At 37.7% G+C, this 21,383-nt stretch overlaps 1 protein-coding gene across 7 annotated transcripts in view; it reads left to right on the top strand.

The window, feature by feature from the left end:
- Nucleotides 1-18,023, top strand: part of PLSCR4 (phospholipid scramblase 4) — a 41,400-nt gene extending 23,377 nt beyond the window's left edge. For all 7 annotated transcript variants that reach the window (XM_038571134.1, XM_038571130.1, XM_038571131.1 and 4 more), the window contains 6 exons: nucleotides 7,995-8,230; nucleotides 9,784-9,826; nucleotides 10,740-10,966; nucleotides 13,387-13,548; nucleotides 14,888-15,046; nucleotides 15,742-18,023. In XM_038571134.1, coding sequence (XP_038427062.1) covers nucleotides 7,995-8,230; nucleotides 9,784-9,826; nucleotides 10,740-10,966; nucleotides 13,387-13,548; nucleotides 14,888-15,046; nucleotides 15,742-15,789 — 875 coding nt within the window. In that variant the 3' untranslated portion in view covers nucleotides 15,790-18,023. The remainder of the gene's footprint in view (nucleotides 1-7,994; nucleotides 8,231-9,783; nucleotides 9,827-10,739; nucleotides 10,967-13,386; nucleotides 13,549-14,887; nucleotides 15,047-15,741) is intronic.
- The last annotated feature ends 3,360 nt before the right edge of the window (nucleotides 18,024-21,383 follow it).

Below are 21,383 nucleotides of genomic sequence, written 5' to 3'. Positions count from 1 at the left end.
AAAAAAGAGAGAGACCAGGGGGCTCAGTTAACTTCTGCTTTCTCAGTGTTTTCTGAAAACAGCAGGGCTTCCTTTTCACCTTTCCCTTGTACGTATGCATATCTGCTCCGATATAACCCCTCATTACTGGCTCAACTCCTGCTAAATCCAAGGTCTTGACAGTCCTAAATTATAATCATACTATATCTGACCATTTCTCCAAATTTACTTCACTGACTGTCAACATGATCTAACTTATATTCATAGATCACTATATCCAAGAACCTAGATTCGTGTAGAACAAAGGCTCTCTCATTTCCAAGTAACATTGGTTATAAGTCATGTACTGTTCGTTTGGGAAAGTGTGTATTCCTCTCTGTATCAAAAAATTAGCCAGAGCATCAGATATATCATGCAAATCAAATGACTAGATAAGTTGAAAAACATGGTGCAGAACATAGAACTGAATTTTCAGTTATGAAATTAACAAAAATTCACTGTGACCGCCACCTAGTGGCTGAACTCTGTACTTATTTATGATGACTGATGCAAAATATGGCCCTGTAATTCACAGGAAGGAACTTGAAATACTATAGAAGTATTCGGCTTTAATTAATTTCTTTAAATTCCATTATTTAATTTCTATTTGCATTATAGTACTGGACATGTATTCCCACTGAAAATAACTTTGTCCCGAATATGTTTAAAAGAATAGTTAATACATTTTTATATGTAGTCTATTTAAAGAAAGGAAATGATACAATTTCTTGAAATAAAAAAGGATGATAATATGCAAAATAACTGAGAAGATACAAATCCCATAAAGCGGTATTTTTACATTAGTATTGATAGGACAATGCTCCACAACAGAGTTCTTTATTTAAATAAATATAGTATATTACAGTTACACAAAATTAACCGTTTTGCTTTGCTTCCCTACAGAACCAGTCAGAATCTTTAATGGCAATTGCAGAGTTCAAAGGGGAATATAATATGATGTTTACCATACATACTTGGATCATGTTTTTCCTTCTGTTCTCTTAACATCTGTGAATAATACATATAATAAATCTTTTGATTACATAAATATGTACTTAATTTTTCTTAGAAACATAATCTATACTGAATAGCCCCATAATCTAAATTATAATTTTCTAATTTGTTGATCCTCAAATTTTATTACATGAGGTTACTTTTATGTTGAAGTAACATGGTGGTGGGGATCCCTGGATGACTTAGCGGTTTAGCACCTGCCTTCAGTCCAGGGCGTGATCCTGGAGTCCCAGGATCGAGTCCCACGTTGGGCTCCCTGCATGGAACCTGCTTCTCCCTCTGCCTGTGTGTCTGCCTCTCTGTCTCTCTCTGTGTCTCTCATGAATAAATAAAATAAAATAAAATCATAATAAGTAAATAAAATAAAATCACATGGTGAAAATATTATAAGAATTAAGCAACTCACTGAAGTGATAAAACAGTATTAAGATAGTTTATGTGACTTTTAGTTGCGTTGTTTTTAATGGTTTTGAAAAAGAGGGTAGGGATATCTGATTTCCAGGAAGTCTAATATGATTACTCTTAAACACAGTTCTTAAAGGATATATTCTTCATGACAAAATGAAACCTGTAATTTCTTCCATTTGTTCTAAAGACACTAGAGTTTTGTTTTGTTTTGTCATGTAGCTTTAATTTGACATTGTTTCTAGTTACTATTACTTTTCCTCTAGTCTCTCCTGATTCTCAGTCTCTATCAAGACCGGTATGTCCCCGGTCCTTCAAAGCTGGTATTCTCCAGAGTTGGTCCATTCCCCTGCCCTGCCTTGTCTCCCTCTTCCACCTTTCCCATTCACCCAACCTTTTACATACTCTCCTGAGTGATCTTGGTAATTCGTGTGTCTTTAGCCACTTAAGAATCCCTTAGCCCCACCCATATCAATCTCCTGTGCTCTGAACTTGCATTTACTGCCTATAAGCCGCTTCCTCTGGAAGGACCCTGGATCTCAAACTCACTGGTCTGCGATTCAACTTTGGCATCTTGCTCCAGAACACATACCCTCCAATCTTTCCCTCCTCTGGAGGCTGCAGGGACCCACATCAGAACTTGAGAATCTGGGATCCCTGGGTGGCGCAGCGGTTTGGTGCCTGCCTTTGGCCCAGGGCGCGATCCTGGAGACCCGGGATCGAATCCCACATCGGGCTCCCGCTGCATGGAGCCTGCTTCTCCCTCTGCCTGTGTCTCTGCCTCTCTCTCTCTCTCTCTCTCTCTCTGTGACTATCATAAATAAATAAAAATTAAAAAAAAAAAAAAGAACTTGAGAATCTTTCCTCATATCCAGCCTGTTACTGAGACAGGATTGTCTCTTCTCTTCTGTGTTGCTTATTATTCCTCCACCTTCTACTCCTTACATTACAAACTAACTTGCCGTCCATCTGCACTTCTGCAAGCACCTCCTGCCTAATTGAACCTCTTCCATTGGTTCTAAATGTAAGTCTAATTACCTCAGTTTCTATTTTATTGGCGTATAGTTTAGGTTCTTTGTGCACAGTATAGGTCTTTCATAATCTTCACTCCCTCTCCACCTTCCTTTCAAGCCTATCTGCTTAATCTCCAGATTAAGATGGAGTCTTGCCCCCTGTAATACTTAGCTTCCCTTGTGCACCTGTTCATTTTGTACCGACTCTCCTTGTAAAACCTTGCCCGTTATGGAGGTGTTGCCTGGGTCTAACATGTCAGCACTAACATCATAGGGTACCTCCTCTGCCTAGGTTAGACACCTCTCCTCTCTAATCTCTTCACACACTATGAATCTACCTCTGATCCCACAAGTTAACTTGTTTCATGATAACCAATCACTTAATTTTTTAATCTGTGTATTTTCGGTAGAACTGAATGTCCTCCAAAACAGACGTGTTGGGGGGGGGGGGAGGCAAGATGGCAAAGGAGTAGGGTCCCCAAGCCACCTGGCCCCACTAACTTACCTAGATAACTTTCAAACCATCCTGAAAACCTACGAATTCGACCTGAGATTTAAAGAGAGAATGGTACAGAGAGAAGAGTTTGTGCTTCAAACAAGTACAACTCATTTTTAGCCACTCTGCACTGAGCAAAATGACTAGAAAGAAGAACTCACCACAAAAGAAAGAATCAGAAACAGTACTCTCTGCCACAGAGTTACAGAATATGATTGCAATTCAATGTCAGAAAGCCAATTCAGAAGCACAATTATAAAGCTACTGGTGGCTCTGGAAAAAAGCATAAATTGATGACAATTCAAGAGACTTCATGACTGCAGAATTTAGATCTAATCAGACCAAGATTAAAAATCAATTAAATGAGATGCAATCCAAACTGGAGGTCCTAACGATGAGGGTTAATGAGGTGGAAGAAAGAGTGAGTGATATTGAAGACAAGTTGATGGCAAGGAAGGAAGCTGAGGAAAAAAGAGAAAAACAATTAAAATACCATGAGGATAGGTTAAGGGAAATAAATGACAGCATCAGAAGGAAAAATCTACGTTTACTTGGGGTTCCAGAGGGCACCTAAAGGAACAGAGGACCAGAAAGCATATTTGAACAAATCATAGCAGAGAACTTCCCTAACTTGGGGAGGGAAACAGGCATTCAGATCCAGAAGATAGAGAGATCCTCCCCTAAAATCAGCAAAATAGACGTGTCTTTCTACATCATTCTGTTTCTCACAGCAAGCACAGCTGCTCATCCTTGAAATGGGCCTTTGGAACGTTTCCCAAATAAAGGAATGTTTGATTTATTTCATGGTTTTTTTGTCAGACAGTATTAGAAGAAATAGTTCCACAATTCATCATGATGTTCATGAGTGGGATTCTTACAAGTAACCAGAGTATCCCAGACTTCAGGAGCTTCAAAAGCTACTCTTCCCTTTAATGCCCAAATCACCGGGATCTGATCCTCTGTCCAATTTGCCTTATCCATAATCTTATAGGAAGTACTGCCTTATAGGAAGTACTGTCTTTATTTCTCATCCCAAACCACTTCTGGAAGACTCAGGGAATGTCTCTTCTTAGTGGTGGACGGTTTCCTCAACATTGGCTGACTCTAGACCATTTCTTTGCCTCTATGCTGGTCACCCCTTACTCATTCTGAAACCAGCTTTCAGCCCGCTAAGCTTTTTTTCCTATACTGTGACATCCTGTAGAAGGTGTGCGTGTGTGCTCATGCGTGTGTGCACATGAAAAATTTAAGACTTAAAAATACACCTATCAGCTAGAGTTACTTTTCTGGTCTGTAGTTCCTAGTCCATCCATAGAGTCCTATTTTGGATGTTCCTAACCCTTTTCCTAGCCTCCGATCTAAAGGGAATATTAGCATAATTTAATTAAGGGTGCCTCTGCCATCAGAATGTTTGAGTTTTAATTCTGCCTCTGTCGCATATTGACACTATTGATTCTTGAGCAAATTACTTAGCCACTTTATGCCTCAGTTTCTTCCTCTGTAAAGGATATTAATAGTCTGTACTACAGAAGGTTGATGCTAAGATTACAAGATTTAATACATGTAAAGTAGTTAGAACAGTGCCTGAAGCATAATAAGAGCTCAGTAAATATTAACTATTATCTTTTTTTTAATAGTAAACATAGCTTCTTCTACTAGGAGTTCCCTCCTGGAATGTATGGTGTCCAGGACCCAGTTCTTTGGGTTCTCTGAGAGAGAGCACAGTCTCCACCTTACCCCACTCTCTCAAATCTTTTTCATTTTGCAGGAGTGGTCTTTTCAAGGAATAGCTACCAGGGGTACCAAGGTGTCTCAGTTGGTTGGGTGTCTGACTCTTGATTTCAGCTCTTCATGAGCTCAAGGTTATGGGATCGAGCCCCAGGCTGGGTTCCTCGCTCAGTAGGGAATCTGCTTGAGATTCTCTCTCTCCCTCTCCACTGCCTCTCCCCACTGTGCTCTCTTTCTCAAATAAATTAGTAAATCTTAAAAAAAAAAAAAGAAAAAAGCTACCAGTGGACCATTCACATTTTTCAGGAAATATCACTCCTTGCTCTACACAGCTGTGGCATTGCTTTTTGATTACAAAAAAGATACCAGACTCCCCAGTCTATAGACCTTCAGTGCCCAGAGTTTCTTTTTTTTTTTTTTTTGAGAAATCTCTACACCCAGTGTGGGGCTCAAACTCATAACCCCAAGATCAAGAGCCACATGCTCTGCTGACCAAGACAGCCAGGAGCCCCCTCAAACATTTTTTTTTCTCATATTTATATATTTTTATTGTATTGTATTGTATTTATTAGAGACACACAGAGAGAGAAAGAAAGATTGAGAGAGAGAGAGGCAGAGATACAGGTAGAGGAAGAAGCAGGTTCCATATAGGGAGCCTGACATGGGACTCAGTCCTGGGTCTCCAGGATCACACCCTGGGCTGAAGGCGGCACTAAACCACTGAGCCACCAGGGCTGTCCCCCTCAAACATTCTTTTTTTTCTTTTTTTTTAATTTTTTTTTTTTTTTTTACATTTTTATTTATTTATGATAGTCACAGAGAGAGAGAGAGAGGCAGAGACACAGGCAGAGGGAGAAGCAGGCTCCATGTACCGGGAGCCTGACGTGGGATTCAATCCCGGGTCTCCAGGATCACGCCCTGGGCCAAAGGCAGGCGCCAAACCGCTGCGCCACCCAGGGATCCCCCCCTCAAACATTCTTGATGACAATCTACTATGAACCACAGTAAACAATACATATATGTTTTTATTTATATATAACTATATATGTTTAGTATATATATGCTACATATAAAATTTCACCAAGCAATTCTTAATACAGTGAGTATACAATGTATGGGCAATACACTTTGATTTTTTTTCTATTTTATTTTTTCTAGTGTACTAAATTTTATTTTTAAAAATTGTAGTTGTGAATCATTAAATCATTGATTTGACAGCCACTAATATACGTACAGATTGTAAAACACTGTATTAGAACAATGTTTCTCAAACTTAATTATTGATAATTAATGAAACAGCTATACTTAGACAAAACATTCCTTAAGACAAAAATTGTTATTAGAGATAAAGAACTTTTTACAATATTAGGAGTGTCAATCCATCAAGAAGATATAACATTTTTATATATATATACATCTAAAAAACAGTGCTTCAAAATATATGAACCCCAAAATGACAGCACAAAATACTAGTAATGTAGTAACAAAATCCAGCAATATATAATAAGGATTATATGCTATGACCAAATGCAGTTTATCTTGAGTATGAGAGGTTGATTTATCACATGAAAATCAGTCAATGTATGTACCATGTTAATGGAACATAGGACAAAAATCATATTATATCAATAGAGAAAAAGCATTTGACAAAATAATGAGAAACCTCCTGCATGATGAAAACATTCCACAAACAAGGAATAGGAGGGAACTTCCTCAATCTAATAAAAGGCATCAATGAAAAACCCACAGCGTAATTAACATCATGCTTAATAGCAAAAGCTGAAAGCATCCTCCTCCCCCCGCCCCCAAGTCAAGAGCAAGACAGGATATCTCTTCATTCTACTTCTATTCAACATTGTACTAGAAGTTTTAGCCAGGGCAATTTGGCAAAGAAAGATAATAAAAGTCATCCAGATTGGAAAAGAAAAAGCAAAACTATCTCTATATGCAGATAAGTAAAAAAATCCTAAGGAATACACCCATATACACACACGGCGCTAATAAATGAGTTCAGCAGTAGGGAGTATAAAACAGTGAATCCACTTTAGAAAACAGTTTGGCATTTCCTCCAAAAGTTAAGGCTAATTCCACTCCTATATATACTTGAGAATTGAAAACTTATGTTCACATCAAAACTCGCACGCTCACTTCACAGCAGTGTTATTTATAGTAGCCAAAAAGTGGAAACGATGTGATAATGTCCATGCAATGTAGCATTGCCAGGCCACAGAAAGGAATGAAGTACTACTAGCCTGTGCTATAATGGGCAAACCTTGAAAACATTATTCTAAGTGAAAGAAACCAGACAGGATGTCTGTATGTTGCATGACTTCATTTATATGATATCATATAGGTTAGGCAAATCTGTAGTGGTAGTGGTTTCCAGGGCCTGGGGCAGAAGCTAGGGAAGGACTGCTGATGGGTATGTGCTTTCTTTCTGGTGTGATGAAACTGTTCTGGAATGATATAGCCATCTTTAAAAGCCCCCCCCCCCCCTGAGGTTACTGTATTTGTGACCTTAGACAGTCATAACAATAAATATAATAGCATAAATGTGCACTGCTAATTATGTGCTAGGTCTTGTGGTCATCCCACTATAACCTAGTGGAAGTAGACATATTATTGTTATCTCCAAAGGAGGCACCTAATACAGAGAGAGGCCAACATGTTACTTGATGTTTCTTTCTTTTTTTTTTTTTTTTTTGAAGATTTTATTTATTTATTCATGATAGAGAGACAGAGAGGCAGAGACATAGGCAGAGGGAGAAGCAGGCTCCATGCAGGGAGCCCGACGCAGGACTCGATCCCGGGTCTCCAGGATCACGGCCCTGGCCAAAGGCAGGCGCCAAACCGCCAAGCTACCCAGGACTCCCCTTACTTGATGTTTCAAATCTTATTCCAACACTTCTGTGTGGAATAATTATCTTACAAGGTTTAAGAGGATTAAATGAGTTAGTATGGAAAGCCCCTTAGTACATTGTTGGTACATGGTACACATTAAGAAAATGAATCGTTTTATTCTTTTTTATACAAAGATTTTATTTATTTATTCATGAGAGACACAGAGAGAGAGAGGCAGAGAGAGAAGCAGGCTCGCCACGGGAGCCTGGCATGGGACTTGATCCCAGGACTCCAGGATCATTCCCTAAGCCAAAGGCAGACGCTCAACCGCTGAGCCATCCAGGCGTCCCAGTCATGTTTTATTCTTAAGTGGATAATGCATGATGCATATCTTTTTCATGTAAAAAATTAGGTCGTTCTAACTTCTAACATGTTATAGTGTTAGTAATATCTAACATTTTCATTTGTTGTGGATACAGGACCCCCTGGACCAGCTATCCCTCCATCTGCAGGCCACGCAGGAAGCTTGCCTATGGGGCTCTACAGTCCACCTCAGCCCCATAACCTCCCCTTGTACCAGCCAGCTGGTGGTACCCATCCTATCCAGTACCAGCCTGGCAAATATCCTATGCCAAATCAGCCTGTTCCGGTAACATGGATGCCAGCGCCTGGTCATATGCCAAACTGCCCTCCTGGTCTGGAATATTTAACCCAGGTACTCCACACAAATCCAAGTGATTTTCTTATGAAGTATGACTGGGGACCTGACCAGAAGAGCTACAAAGCTGGACAGAGTGGATGAAGGTGATGGGTCAGTGATGACCGAGGTCCAGTTTGTGAGACTGTAGGAGTGGTGGTCCTCCTGATTTCAGAAGTGTGAAGGGGAAATGAGCAGTACAGCCATGTATTTGGCGGGATCAGTACTGTTTTCTAAAGGATGTATGTTGAATTTTAAGATACACAACGTGTCCTGTTGGAGGTGGTTTAAAAAACAGGAACAGAGGAAAAACTATCAAAGATGCTATTTGAGATGTCATTTGCATAGAAGTAAAGAGTTAACACCAAGAAAAACATGCAACAGAACAAAAAGACCATGAGTGAATCAATGAGTGCCTTAGCCCTCCCCTTTTTCTCATTACCCATAATTTTCATTAGCCACCTTAGTGACCAGTTTTGGTATAAGACCTGTTGAGGCCCACTCACCTGACTGTGTTTTCATACAAGAAAAAGTTTTTAATAAAGGAAGGATTGTATCCTCTCCATACCATCCTGTAATCAATTATACCACCAAACATTTATGTCTAGTTATTTTTCACTTTCTTTAATACCACATTCATGTATTTTTTATTAGTTAATGTATTCAATGAATATCTGGTAAAATATGACATTTCAGGCAATATTCTGGGCTCAGGGATTGGGAATGATCTATATTATCTAAAATTATATAAATATGATTTCTCTGTCCTCAAAGAGATTTCTTTTCTGCTAGAATATTCTCAAATATATCAGGTGATGAGCCCATCAAACTGTCTTTAGAGTGATTCCTAAGTGAAGTTAAGGTAGAAATTTAAGTAGTGGTGTTCCCAAATCCCTTCTCAAGAGATCGCATCCCAGACTGTTTCCTCCCCTTTGCCCTAATCCCAATCACAGGCTTCCAGCCCTGTGGACCCTCTCCTCCTTGAAGTATGCCCCTAGGGAGGGCAGTGGCATTAGTAATGCAAATAAATGGAAATCAGTGTGTTAACATCCTCCATAGGCACCTGTGAAAATAATAGAGAACTGAATGCTCCTGTGTGAGGCCCCTGGCTGACCTGCTTCCTATAATCCACTGAGAAAATAGCGTTCTCTGTGGCTGGTCCGTGTTAAAGCGTCCTGAACTTCTGAGCAACTCCAGTCTGTGAGTGACATGTCAGTGACACCAGGGAGGAGGGCCTGAGCTAGAAACAATCTGCGTCAACACAGCTTCTTCTAGGTGCCGTTACTGTAGCAAGAAGATGCTTTTCTGATGTAGCAGGCAACTGTTTTATCCTTTAAAGTAGAAGGGAAGAAAAGTGGTTTCCCTATCTGGACCAGGTTCTCTGCTGACCAGGTACAGATAGGCCAGTTTCACTTGATAATTTTTTTTTTATTCTGTTCAGTTTCAGAAAGATACTTTGGTGTCAGTTGATACACATTCTCATAACTATCTTATCCGTTTCTTTTCTAACACTGATTTCATTTCCTTCTGTTATTTCTGTTTTTCCTAATTGCTTTGTTCTCTCCCAACAGTTGGACATCATACACGTCCTTCAGCATTTCGAGCCTCTGGAAAGTATGTATAATTTTGTCGTGTTCACCAATGTTTGAATCAGGTAGAAATTTGTATCACCCAGTATCTAGTTCCTTATTTATGTTGATGATTTTTAAGTGGTTCAAGGAGAAAAGACTATCTTCTTTTACACCCTTTCTTCAAGAAAGTAATAAAGGGAATTATTTCGTATGATTTTATCTATTTATGTATCATACATGAGTTCTTAGGTTTGAAAAAGACGTTCATTTTACCTGGTCAACTTCCCTCACCTTAGAGGAAAAGGAGGAGCCAAGAGGTTAAATGAATTAGCCAGGGACACCGCAGTCACCTAATCAGTAGTAGGGCAGGAAATAGAATCTAAACCTGCTACGTTCTAGTCCAGTGCCCTTACCTTGGAAGTAAAAATAAATCGCAATAAACATGCTTGATCTCAGTTTATCCTCACTAGATTACTGACCTTCTCTTTACTGTCATATCTACACATTCATTTGACCACCACATAGAGCCTCAGAGTTTCCTGGATGTATTTTTGTATTTGCGGTTAGTTAATGACCCTAATCATTTCAGTATATTTCATGAGCTGATTAGTTGATGGTAAATGTATAATTTCACTTAAATGGTTTTACAATTAAAGTTTTCTGCATGCAGGTATTCCAGGAATATGTTTCAGTCTTTACATTTATGTGGAAAAGTTTTTTAAATCATTTTATACTGACCTTCTCTTAAAAAGATGTTTTAAATTTTCAAAATTACTAAATATTTATTGGGCATTTGTATTTTTTTTTTTTTGGTGTCCCAATCAATTGGATATATTTCACTTTAAACTTTAAAAAGCTATTTTGCTTTAAGCCCTTAAGAAATACTTTTAAAAGACTTCTTGGTGCCCATTTTAACTGCTTCTAATTTAAAGTGGCTTTCTCATTTTATTTTTTAGTGATGACATCTTTTGAAACTAATAATAGATATGATATTAAAAACAACCTGGACCAGATGGTTTACGTTGTAACTGAAGACACAGACGATTATACCAGAAATGCTTATCGGACACTAAGGCCCTTCGTCCTCCGGGTCACTGACTATATGGGCCGAGAAATCATGACAATGCAGAGACCTTTCAGATGCAGCTGCTGTTGCTTCTGTTGTCCCTCCACCAGGCAAGAGGTCAGAGAACATAAGTCTAATCCAAGTGATCCAACTCTTCGCAGAATGGTTGTGCTCCTTCCAGAATAACACATGGGATTTTCACTGGCTCCACTGGTCAGAATGAATGAAGAGAGTGGGGAAGAAGGCAGCCAGATTGTCTCACCTAAGGGAAATCACCTTGTGGGTTCTTGTCTTCTGGTGCTAGTTGGTGGGTCAGGCACAAATTAGGGTTATTTATTCGGTGACCACAGTGCTATCAGTTGTGTCTACTGAATTAGAAACGTACCTATGACCTAGAACAGAAGTCACACACATTTGTCTAAATGTACCTACATATCCCCAGATAAGCTGTCCTTAGACATCATCATATCCTTTTAGATTGGAAGACTACACTAGTCATCCCAGACTTTGGAAAACTTTGCGTTACCCATCCCAGACATTAAATGAAGATTGGAAAAGTTTGGATAACTTTACACTACCCATCTATCTTGCCACAGATAAAGAAAAGGTAGTTCAGAAGGATGAAGTGCCTGATGAGGGTGTTACACTCCCCTGAATGCTAGAACTAGGGAGCAGGTGTTCTGAGTGACAGCTGGATTCCTCTTCTATAACCTGTGGGACTCTAGAAAGTTTGTTTGAAGCGATTTGAGAGAGAGAGGTCAGCAAGAATTTGGAATTCTAGATATGCCATCTAAGTAAATTTGTGCAATTTATTTATTAAGAACCTCACTGCTCTTGTACATAAATATTCATAAGAATATTCCATAGGATTACTGGGATATTTCAAAGACTTACTTAAGTACCAGCACTTACTAAATGTTAATTTACTTATAATCTTCTCTGAGTTTTGATTTCCTATAAGATGAAAATAATAATAGTACCTATCACACAGGATTGCGTTGAGGATTAAATAGTAAATAAATGAAAAAAAAATAAAAAATAAAAAATAAATAAATAGTAAATAAATGTTAACTATTCGTTACAGTACCTGGCAGATAGGAAGTGCTCAGAGAATGTTAGTTGTTATTTGCAGGAATCTTACTTCTCTCTCATTACTATTTTTGTAATAACAGTCTAATATTTGAGATGAATCTTCATCTATAATCCTCAATTCTTTTGTATATACTAGGAATTCTTCATATTCATGACTTGGATTTTCTTCTCAAATGAATTTTTTCAAGTAATTTACTTGTGTACAGTTTTTATTTTTTTATCTCTAAGCCTAAACTTACATGAGATCTTAATCCTAGGAAGCTGTTGAATTTATATGCTTATGCATATGTGTCAATCTATATATATGAACAATAATATCTTTTTATTTTTTTAAAGATTTTATTTATTTATTCATGAGAATAATTCTCTCACTTTGCTCCTCCCCCAACTCACACACACGCACACGCACACACACTCTCTCTCTCTCTAAAATAAGAAAGTAAATCTTTTTAAAAAATTATTTATGATAGTCACAGAGAGAGAGAGAGAGAGAGAGAGAGGCAGAGACACAGGCAGAGGGAGAAGCAGGCTCCATGCAGGGAGCCCGATGTGGGACTCGATTCCGGGACTCCAGGACCACACCCTGGGCTGAAGGCAGGCGCTAAACCACTGAGCCACCCAGGGATCCCCTATCTTTTTAAAATAATATCTTGATTTGACAGTTCATGAAGCTATACAGTCTTACACCATAAATAATGAAACCTAGTGGACTCAAAATTCTTAGAAAAGTATACGATACCAGAAAAACCACCAGTAGAACTTTAACTCTGGGCTTTTACTAAATAATTTAATTTTATGACTGGTTATTATTAAATATGAAGATCTTAGTTCTTCACAAAGAAATACTATAAAGGTAAATAGCTAAAACAGGGTAGCGGACAATCTTAAAACTTTTAAGAATGGCTTTATATATTCATATACAGATTCTGTTGTTTTCACAATATACAGTTTTCAAAATGCCTCTTTTCTTTCTGTTTTCTATTACAATTGTCATGTCTGAGATTTAAATCTAAGAAGTTACCTTGTTACTTTTTCATGGATTGTGCCAGAAGACATGAGATACCTAGAGCAGAGACCAAGAACTCTATCACAGTACAGTAAACAGCAGGAGCATCATGAGCAGCATGTTGGTGTAGGTCCCCTTGCCTTCATGTTCTGCAGGGTTGACTCAGAGGAACCCAGGCAGAGGCTGCATACAACACTGAGCTTAGAGAACTTACCATTTTATAAGAAGCAGTAACTTTGTTCCAAAGGGAAATGTGATCTCATCTCTCAAGGCTGTTCATTAACATAACAACCCTAAGAAATAGCCTGGTTAAAATAGAAGACTCCCTACCAGTAATGATTTTTCTCGTCCTTGAATGACTTAAGAGCACATCCAGGTGGTACGTACATGTAATAGGTAAGTATGTAGCATTCTTCTCTCTGTTACTGCTTCTTTGCAGCTGGAGGTGCAGTGTCCTCCTGGTGTCACCATTGGCTTTGTTGCAGAACACTGGAACCTGTGCAGGGCAGTTTACAGCATCCAGAATGAGAAGAAAGAAAATGTGATGAGAGTGCGTGGGCCATGTTCAACCTATGGCTGTGGTTCAGATTCTGTTTTTGAGGTAAACAAATGTAAAAATAACATTTTGACTATTTTTTTCTACACACACTAACAGATCTTAGAATTCTTTGGTTTTAGATTATTTTTTTATGTGAATGGATAAAGTAGAATGAGGAAATAGTCATTGGTTGACATCAAATCATTTTCAAATTATGGTTAGTGGATTGCTGAATGTTTTCCAAAATGTGAGCTACTTTTTTTTTTTTTTTTATGGTTTCAGGTTCGATAAAGATAAGAAGTACCCATTTAAAACACTAAACCTGAAAGTAAATAGCTCGACTGAATCCATTTATTTTATTCTTGGTTGTATTTAATTAACCATTTTTACCAAAGATTTGCAGGAATGGGATACAGATCCTGAGTAATGAAAGTGCCCAACATATCACAGAACATATGAAGCACCCCAAGATTGTGCAAATTGTTTATTTGCATGGTAGAAATTTATCTGTGCCCTTAAGAGATAGGATAATATAGATAACATGGAAAAAACTCATAATAGATGAAAACATTTTCTCAGGAAAATAAAAAATCCTCTTGTTTTGCCTTTATCTCAGTTACTATGAAATGATTGCTTTCTATCCTATGAATCTGACAAAGGAGATTCCTAGAAATTTTTCTTGAATTTCTTAGAGAATCCTTGAATGCCTGGCAGTTCAGCAAGGCTTATTATCTAAAGTTGGTCATTCAGATATTTCCTATGACACTGAATAAACTTTTTTAATTCTTCAAGCATTGCTTATGTATTAAAAGGCCATTGTAGAGAAATGGAAAATGTAGACAAGCCAGTTTTAGGGGCAGGAGGTATATGATCATTCTGATCTCCAAAGGTTAGCATTTCACTATTTTTCCTCTGGCAAGTGCCTGAGTTCCCCCTTTAGAAGTTATAGCTCCTTGGGATTCTGGCATACTTTAAGAAGACAGGGTGGATTTCGCCCACAAAAACTTGAGTGATTAGATGAAGTCTGTAAAGTACATACAGCTGTGCTTCCTTTTGCTCATGTGTTTCTCTAGACTGTAGAGATCCCCTCCCAGCCTCCAATTCCAATCCTTTATTATATGAGAAATAATTTCTGAATCAATCCATGTCATATGTCCCTAATAACTCATTTGAGGATGAAGAAACAGCCCTGGCTTTAGAACTGTTAGCCCAACTCAGTTATGAACCAGTGGCGATGCACTTAACCCTTCATGGCCATAATTCCTTATTTGAAATTACATTATTACTATATTAATTTTATATATTGTATTTATGCTATCTCAGTATAAAGTAGAAGTAGAAGAATGAAATATATACAACAAAACTTTTCATACTTCATAAAGTCACATTCTTATCTTTGTAGGTCAAATCCCTTGATGGCACAACAGACACCGGCAGTATTATTAGGAAATGGAATGGTCTGTTATCAGCCATGAGCGATGCTGACCACTTTGAAATTCAATTCCCATTAGACTTGGATGTGAAGATGAAAGCCATGATTTTTGGAGCTTGCTTCCTCATTGTAAGCCTTTTGCTTTTGAGTTGTCTTGAGAGAATTATTTTCACCATCAGATGCAGTATAGTGCAATATAGGAAGGCAATAACCTTTGAACCCAGGCCAATGTCTGTCTCTGCCACTTACTAGTTACATGTTTTGCAGTGTTTAGCACTTCCAGGCCTCATTCTCCTTAAAATGGAGATAATTATCCATTCTCTGTAAAATGGAGATAAAAATACTTATATTTTTTAGGGTGATGAGCATTAACTATCATATGAATATAGGGGCCAGAAGAGTACTTGGAGTATATTAGGCATCCAGTGGGTATAATTATCATCATTGCATGTTGTCTTTCTCATTACTTAAGGATGCCTATCATATGACTTCTTAATGAAATAAAATAACTCTAAAGTTATTGGCTATCAGCAGTTCCAAGTTTGTAATTGCTGCTGTTCATATTAGGTCCTCTTCGTAAAGATTTCATTCGATTCATTTATTCTTAACTAGAATGAGGACCACCTGATAAATTATAAAGGATAATATTTTATGCATTGCATCTAATTAGTATGTATCTTTATACATACAGTTCTCTCTCCCTCTCTCTCTCTCTCTCTCTATATATATATATATATATTTATTTATTTATCTCCCCCTCTCTCTCTCTCTATATATATATATGTATATAATATATATATGTATAATTCTTTTTCTAATTTCAGGACTTCATGTATTTTGAAAGATCTCCAACACGACGTTCATCAAGATAGATGGACACTGCAAATCAGCAATCATGGTTAATTAAAAACGATTAGAAAAGTTGGGCTTAGAGTCCTCTCAATTATTTGCAAATATATCTGCTTTTGCAGATTATTTTTACTGGTTAATAGCTCTCATTCTTATTAGGTAGGCTAAGAGTGTAAGGGCAAGAATACAATCTAAACATGTGTTTTAATTGATTATCTGTCTTGTCCACTTGGTAGACTAGGAGTTAAGCTTGAAAAGGCTATGACTCATTAACCAAGCAAACACATTACAATGAGCTTCAAAACACTTTACCATGAAATAAGGGAAAATGAATCCTAGAGCTCTCACATTAATAGGTCATGAAATGGTGAGCTTTTTAGAGTTATCTTTGAGATAGAGTAAGATGGCTTTTATACCTACCACTCCTACCTCTTGTCCTGTTACTGAAGACAGATTTGATTCCAGGTGAAAAGAATGATACTTTTGATATTAAAAAACAAAAAGGAAGGCAGATAGAAATACTATGTTTTATTGTACAAGGAAAAATGTATTTGTGCATATGTATCAAAACTTTGTTTTGCAAGTTTATGAGTTTCAATGGAAATTTTTATTTTATTACCAAATAAAACATTTTTTTATCATAAAATTTATAGGTTTATATTTTCCATGCATATTTTCTCATTCACTAGCATGGTCAATCAGGACCTGCCTGTGTATGGAGTCAGGATCAGACTATCAGGAAAAGAGGGGAGTAGGGCCACAGCCAGTCTAGATCTCTGAGCAACTTAGAGACATCAGTGCCCTTATAAGGAGCTTGCATTTAATCCATTTAACCTCTTGGTCCAGAGAGGTTTAAAACATACTTTAAATATGTTTGGCCAAATCTTTAAGATTGCCTATTGAACTTTTGTATCTTTTTGATGTGACACAGAAAAGATAGTTGTATTTTTTCTTTCAAGAAGATCCCTGATAATCACCATGTTTTTCTAATGGCAAGAGTTAGAGTTTTGTCTCTGTCAAATATGACATTCTGTGTAGCACTTTGTAAAAGCAAAAACTACAAATCTTAACCTTGTTTAATATTCCTTAACTTAGAGATAGATAAATCTATATCTATGCAAGGAAAATAATAAAACACAGCAAACATGCTGCTACTTTGTGAACTATAGCTTAACAGTAAAATTATGTAGGATAACATTAAAGTATAAACGTACTTGTTTTATAAGCTAGTTAAAAGTATGATGTAATAGTGAATAGACTGATGAATCAGCCTGCCTCTTTTGCACTCTACCTTCCTATCTGAACCTGGACTGTGTTTTTTCAACACAGCCAGTATGTATGTAGAATGAAATATATTTTTCTCCTTGTTAAAGAAAACAAGCCTGAGTGTTCTCTGATGGGATTATTCAGAGATGAGGGCCTTTGCCCACAGTTCCTATTGAAGTCAAAGAAAGGTGCTTTGTCTTTAAATGATATTTATCTTTTCATGGTAAAGTTGTTTTACTCAGTGTCGTGTAATTTTTATTTCTGGGTGCTACTACCAGCTTGTTAAAAAAAATGTAAAACTGCTGCTTTTTTAAAAACTAATTATCTTATATTTGAAAATATAATTAGGCATTTAGTCTTAGACATTTATATTATTTCTTAAAAAGTCTGACGTTTTATATATGAAATCAAATAGTATTGAGAAAGTTTATTTCTATAAACCTCCTTTTTTACTTGCCTATGTCCCTACATCCCAAGACCTGCTGTATAATACTAAGAAAAGAGTTACTTTTAACATACGACATTTTAAATTTCTGTTTAAAATTTTTGTGGTTTTAAGTTGTCTCTTACAGTTATTATTTCACTTTTTTTAAAAGTAATACTATGTGTCTTATATTTTTATATTATGGTTCATATTATAATCTCATATTTCTTAATAGTGTTTCATTGTGGGCAGCCTGGGTGGCTCAGCAGTTGAGCGCCGCCTTCCGCCCAGGGTGTGATCCTGGGGACCCAGGATCGAGTCCCACGTCGGGCTCCCTGCATGGAGCCTGCTTCTCCGTCTGCCTGTGTCTCTGTCTCTGTCTCTGTCTCTGTCTCTCTGTTTCTCATGAATAAATAAATAAAATCTTTAAAAAAATAGTGTTTCATTGTGTAAAATTGACCAGATTCACTAAAAAAAAGCTACTCTCTGAAATTTGTGTGTTTTCATGCTTCATCATATTGTTTTTGGCTTTTAAATAAATATAATATGGTTTATAGCAAAATACTATTTTATTTTTTTGGCTTTTGATTGAGTCTCTGCTATAGACTGAATGTTTGTGTCCTTCCCCTCCCCCCCAAAATTATGAATTATCCCAATGTAGTGATATTTGGAGGTGGAGCCTTCATGAACAGGATTAGTGTCCTTATAATCCAGTACCTTAGTCTTGAATGTCCCAGCTTCCAGAACTGTGAAAGATAAATATTTGTTTCTTAAGCCACCTAGCCTATGGTATATTTGTACAGTTGTCCAAATGGATTAAGACAGAAATTGGTACTGCGAAGTAGGGGTGCTGCTATAACAAATACCTAAAAATGTGGAAGCAGCATTAGAAGTGGGTAATAGATAGAACCTGGAAGTGTTTTGAGATGCATTCTAGAAGTCTAGATATTTTAACAGAACTTTAAAGGTGATTTTGGTGAGAGCTCAGAAAGAAAAAAGGGCTGTAGAGAAAGCCTTGACTTTCTTCGAAAATAGCTATGTAATCCTGAACAGAATGTTAGTAGAAACATGAATGGTAAAGGCCATACTAATGAGGCCTCAGATGGAAATGAGGAGCATGTTATCGGAAACTTGAGGAGAAAAAAAAAAAAAAAGAAACTTGAGGAGAGGCCCTCTTTATAATAAAGTGGCAAAGAACTTGGGTGAATTGTGTTCATGTTCTGCTGTTTTGTAGAACATAGAACTTGCAAGTGATGAAATTAGATGTTTAGTTAGAGGTGCAGTTAGACTTCCTCCGACTTCTTATAGTAAAATGCAAGGAGTGAGAAATGACTTAAAGACAGAATTGTTAAGCAAAGGGAAGCAGAAGGTAAAGACTTAGAAATTTTTCAGCCTATCCACACAGTGAAAGATGAGAACATTGAGTATATTATGGCCAAGGAGATTAGTGTGGATGAGCCTTCTGAGCAGAAGCCAGGAAACTATTTTCCAAGACAATGGAGCAATGACCTTGAAGGTGATTTAGTTGTTAACAGAGCCACCACTCCCATTACGGCCCCTATTGCAAGGGCTTGGGGGCTGATTGGTTCAAAGGAGGGGATTTCAATATCTGTTGGACCTCTTTACACACTACCTGGTGCTACCTCGCGTGGGGGCTCTGCTCTCTACACTCTCCTGCCATGCTCCTCTGCTACCCCAGATGTGGCTCTGGTGGGCCCTAAAGTCATAACTTGAGTCTCACCCATATCTGATTTAGATGCAACTTTGGACTTTCAGACTTTTGAGTTGGTGCTGGAAGAAGTTAAGACTTTTTCTTAAGGCAGTTAGGATGAGTGAATGTATTTTTCATGTGAAAAGGACATAAATTTTGTCCAGACCAGGGGTAGAATGCCATGGACTGAATGTCTGTGTTCTCCCAAATTCATATGTTGAAATTTAATGCCCTAATGTGATGTATTTGGAGGTGAGACTTTGGTGGATGATCAGAACAGGAGGATGGTGCCCTTATGAGTGGATTAGTACCTCTATAAAACCTCTATAAAAGAGAAGGCAAGGAGCTCCCTTGACCCATCTGCGTGAGGACACAGTGAGAAAATAGCCACCTATGAATCAGGAAATGGGCTCTTACCACACAGTATCCACTAGAGCCTTGATCTTAGACTTTTAGAACTATGAGAAATAACTGTGTTGTTAATGAGCCACCCGGTCTATGTATGGTATTTTTGTTATAGCAGCCAAAATGGACTAAGATAGGTTTGTTGGGTTTTTAAAAATATTTTATTTATTAATGAGAGACAGAGAGGCAGAGACACAGGCAGAGGGAGATGCAGGCTCCCAAAAGATAGTTTTTAATTTATTATCAGGTTCGTTCAGGGTCCTTGTTTTCTTACATAAGCTTACTTCTCATAAAGTCATTGTAGTGCTTTGTAGTAGTAACTAGCTTTCTAACATAATCAAGTTATTTATAAATGCTTATTTCTAAATTTTTTTTTTAATTTATTTATGATAGTCACACAGAGAGAGAGGCACACAGGCAGAGGGAGAAGCAGGCTCCATGCACCGGGAGCCCGACGTGGGATTCGATCCCAGGTCTCCAGGATCGCGCCCTGGGCCAAAGGCAGGCGCCAAACCGCTGCACCACCCAGGGATCCCTAAATGCTTATTTCTAATCCACTTATGGCACATTTAAATTTTAAGTGTGAGGGCAGCCCCGGTGGCTCAGTGGTTTAGTGCTGCCTTCAGCCCAGGGTGTGATCCTGGAGACCTGGGATCGAGTCCCACCTCAGGCTCCCTGCATGGAGCCTGCTTCTCCCTCTGCCTGTGTCTCTGCTTCTCTCTCTCCTCTCTGTGTATTCTCATGAATAAATAAATAAAATCTTTTAAAAAAATTTTTTTAACTGTGATTTCTATAGCATTGTATCATGTAGGAAAGCTGATAGAATTTATGACTGTCAGTGAAGGATGCATTTTAAAACAATTTTAATGACCAGATTTCCAAAAATTATACAAAAAAGCTGGGTGCCAGAGTAATTTAGTAGTTGAATTTCTCCACCAACTAGATGTTCAATTAAGTTCAAGTATAAAATAAGCAGTGATTCCAGGAAATGGCATCCTGCTCTGCTGGGACAGCTGGCTACTTTTCAGTATCCGTTGCCCACTACCCCAGTGTTTAAGGCTTAATTTAACATATGTTGAAGGATGCACCCTTGGAAAATCCATAGGCCTGGATTTAATAAACTAGTACCAAATTTAACTTTTTGGCTAGTGAATGGATCTTTCCCTTAATTTGGTTGACCTTCACAGAATCTGTTTCCCATTTGCTTCTAGACATCTTAAATTGTAAATCCCAGAAAGGAGAAAAACAGCATGATACATTCCAAGTGTAGTCAGAGTGAGCTAGCATAATATTATACTTGGTGACACTTAACATGGCTACTAATAGCACCTAGTAGGCTTTCACTCAGTATCTGCCTAATGAATCATAATGCAATCAGTGAATATATTTTTGGAATATTTATCATAGTACCCAGTAAAAAGTTTTACCATTCAAAAAACATACCCTTCTCTCCACCATTTCATTTTATTAATAATTACTTTATTCAGCCTCTACTAAATTCAAGCATAGAACTATATCTGAAGGCAGAGGGAAATACAAAGGTAAAAAATACATAATTACTACCCTCAGGGGTTCACAGGCTAATGGATGAGACAGACTTTTAAACACAAAATTTACATATCTGAGGGCCATGCTGGCAGGTGTTCAGTGAGATGTTGGCACAGTTGGTAGAGGCCTTGTCACTAGCACCATCTCAGGTGCTATATATTTCTATCCCATTTAATCAGATAGTTTAGGCTGGTTGTGTCATTAGCCCAGGTGCGCTTCCTGGCACTGGTGGAGGTGAATGAGATGCATTTTTGTTTTGTCTG

The sequence above is a fragment of the Canis lupus genome, chromosome 23, assembly GCF_011100685.1.
Source record: "Canis lupus familiaris isolate Mischka breed German Shepherd chromosome 23, alternate assembly UU_Cfam_GSD_1.0, whole genome shotgun sequence".
NCBI lineage: Eukaryota > Metazoa > Chordata > Mammalia > Carnivora > Canidae > Canis > Canis lupus.
This window is presented reverse-complemented; position numbering and strand designations above follow the sequence as displayed.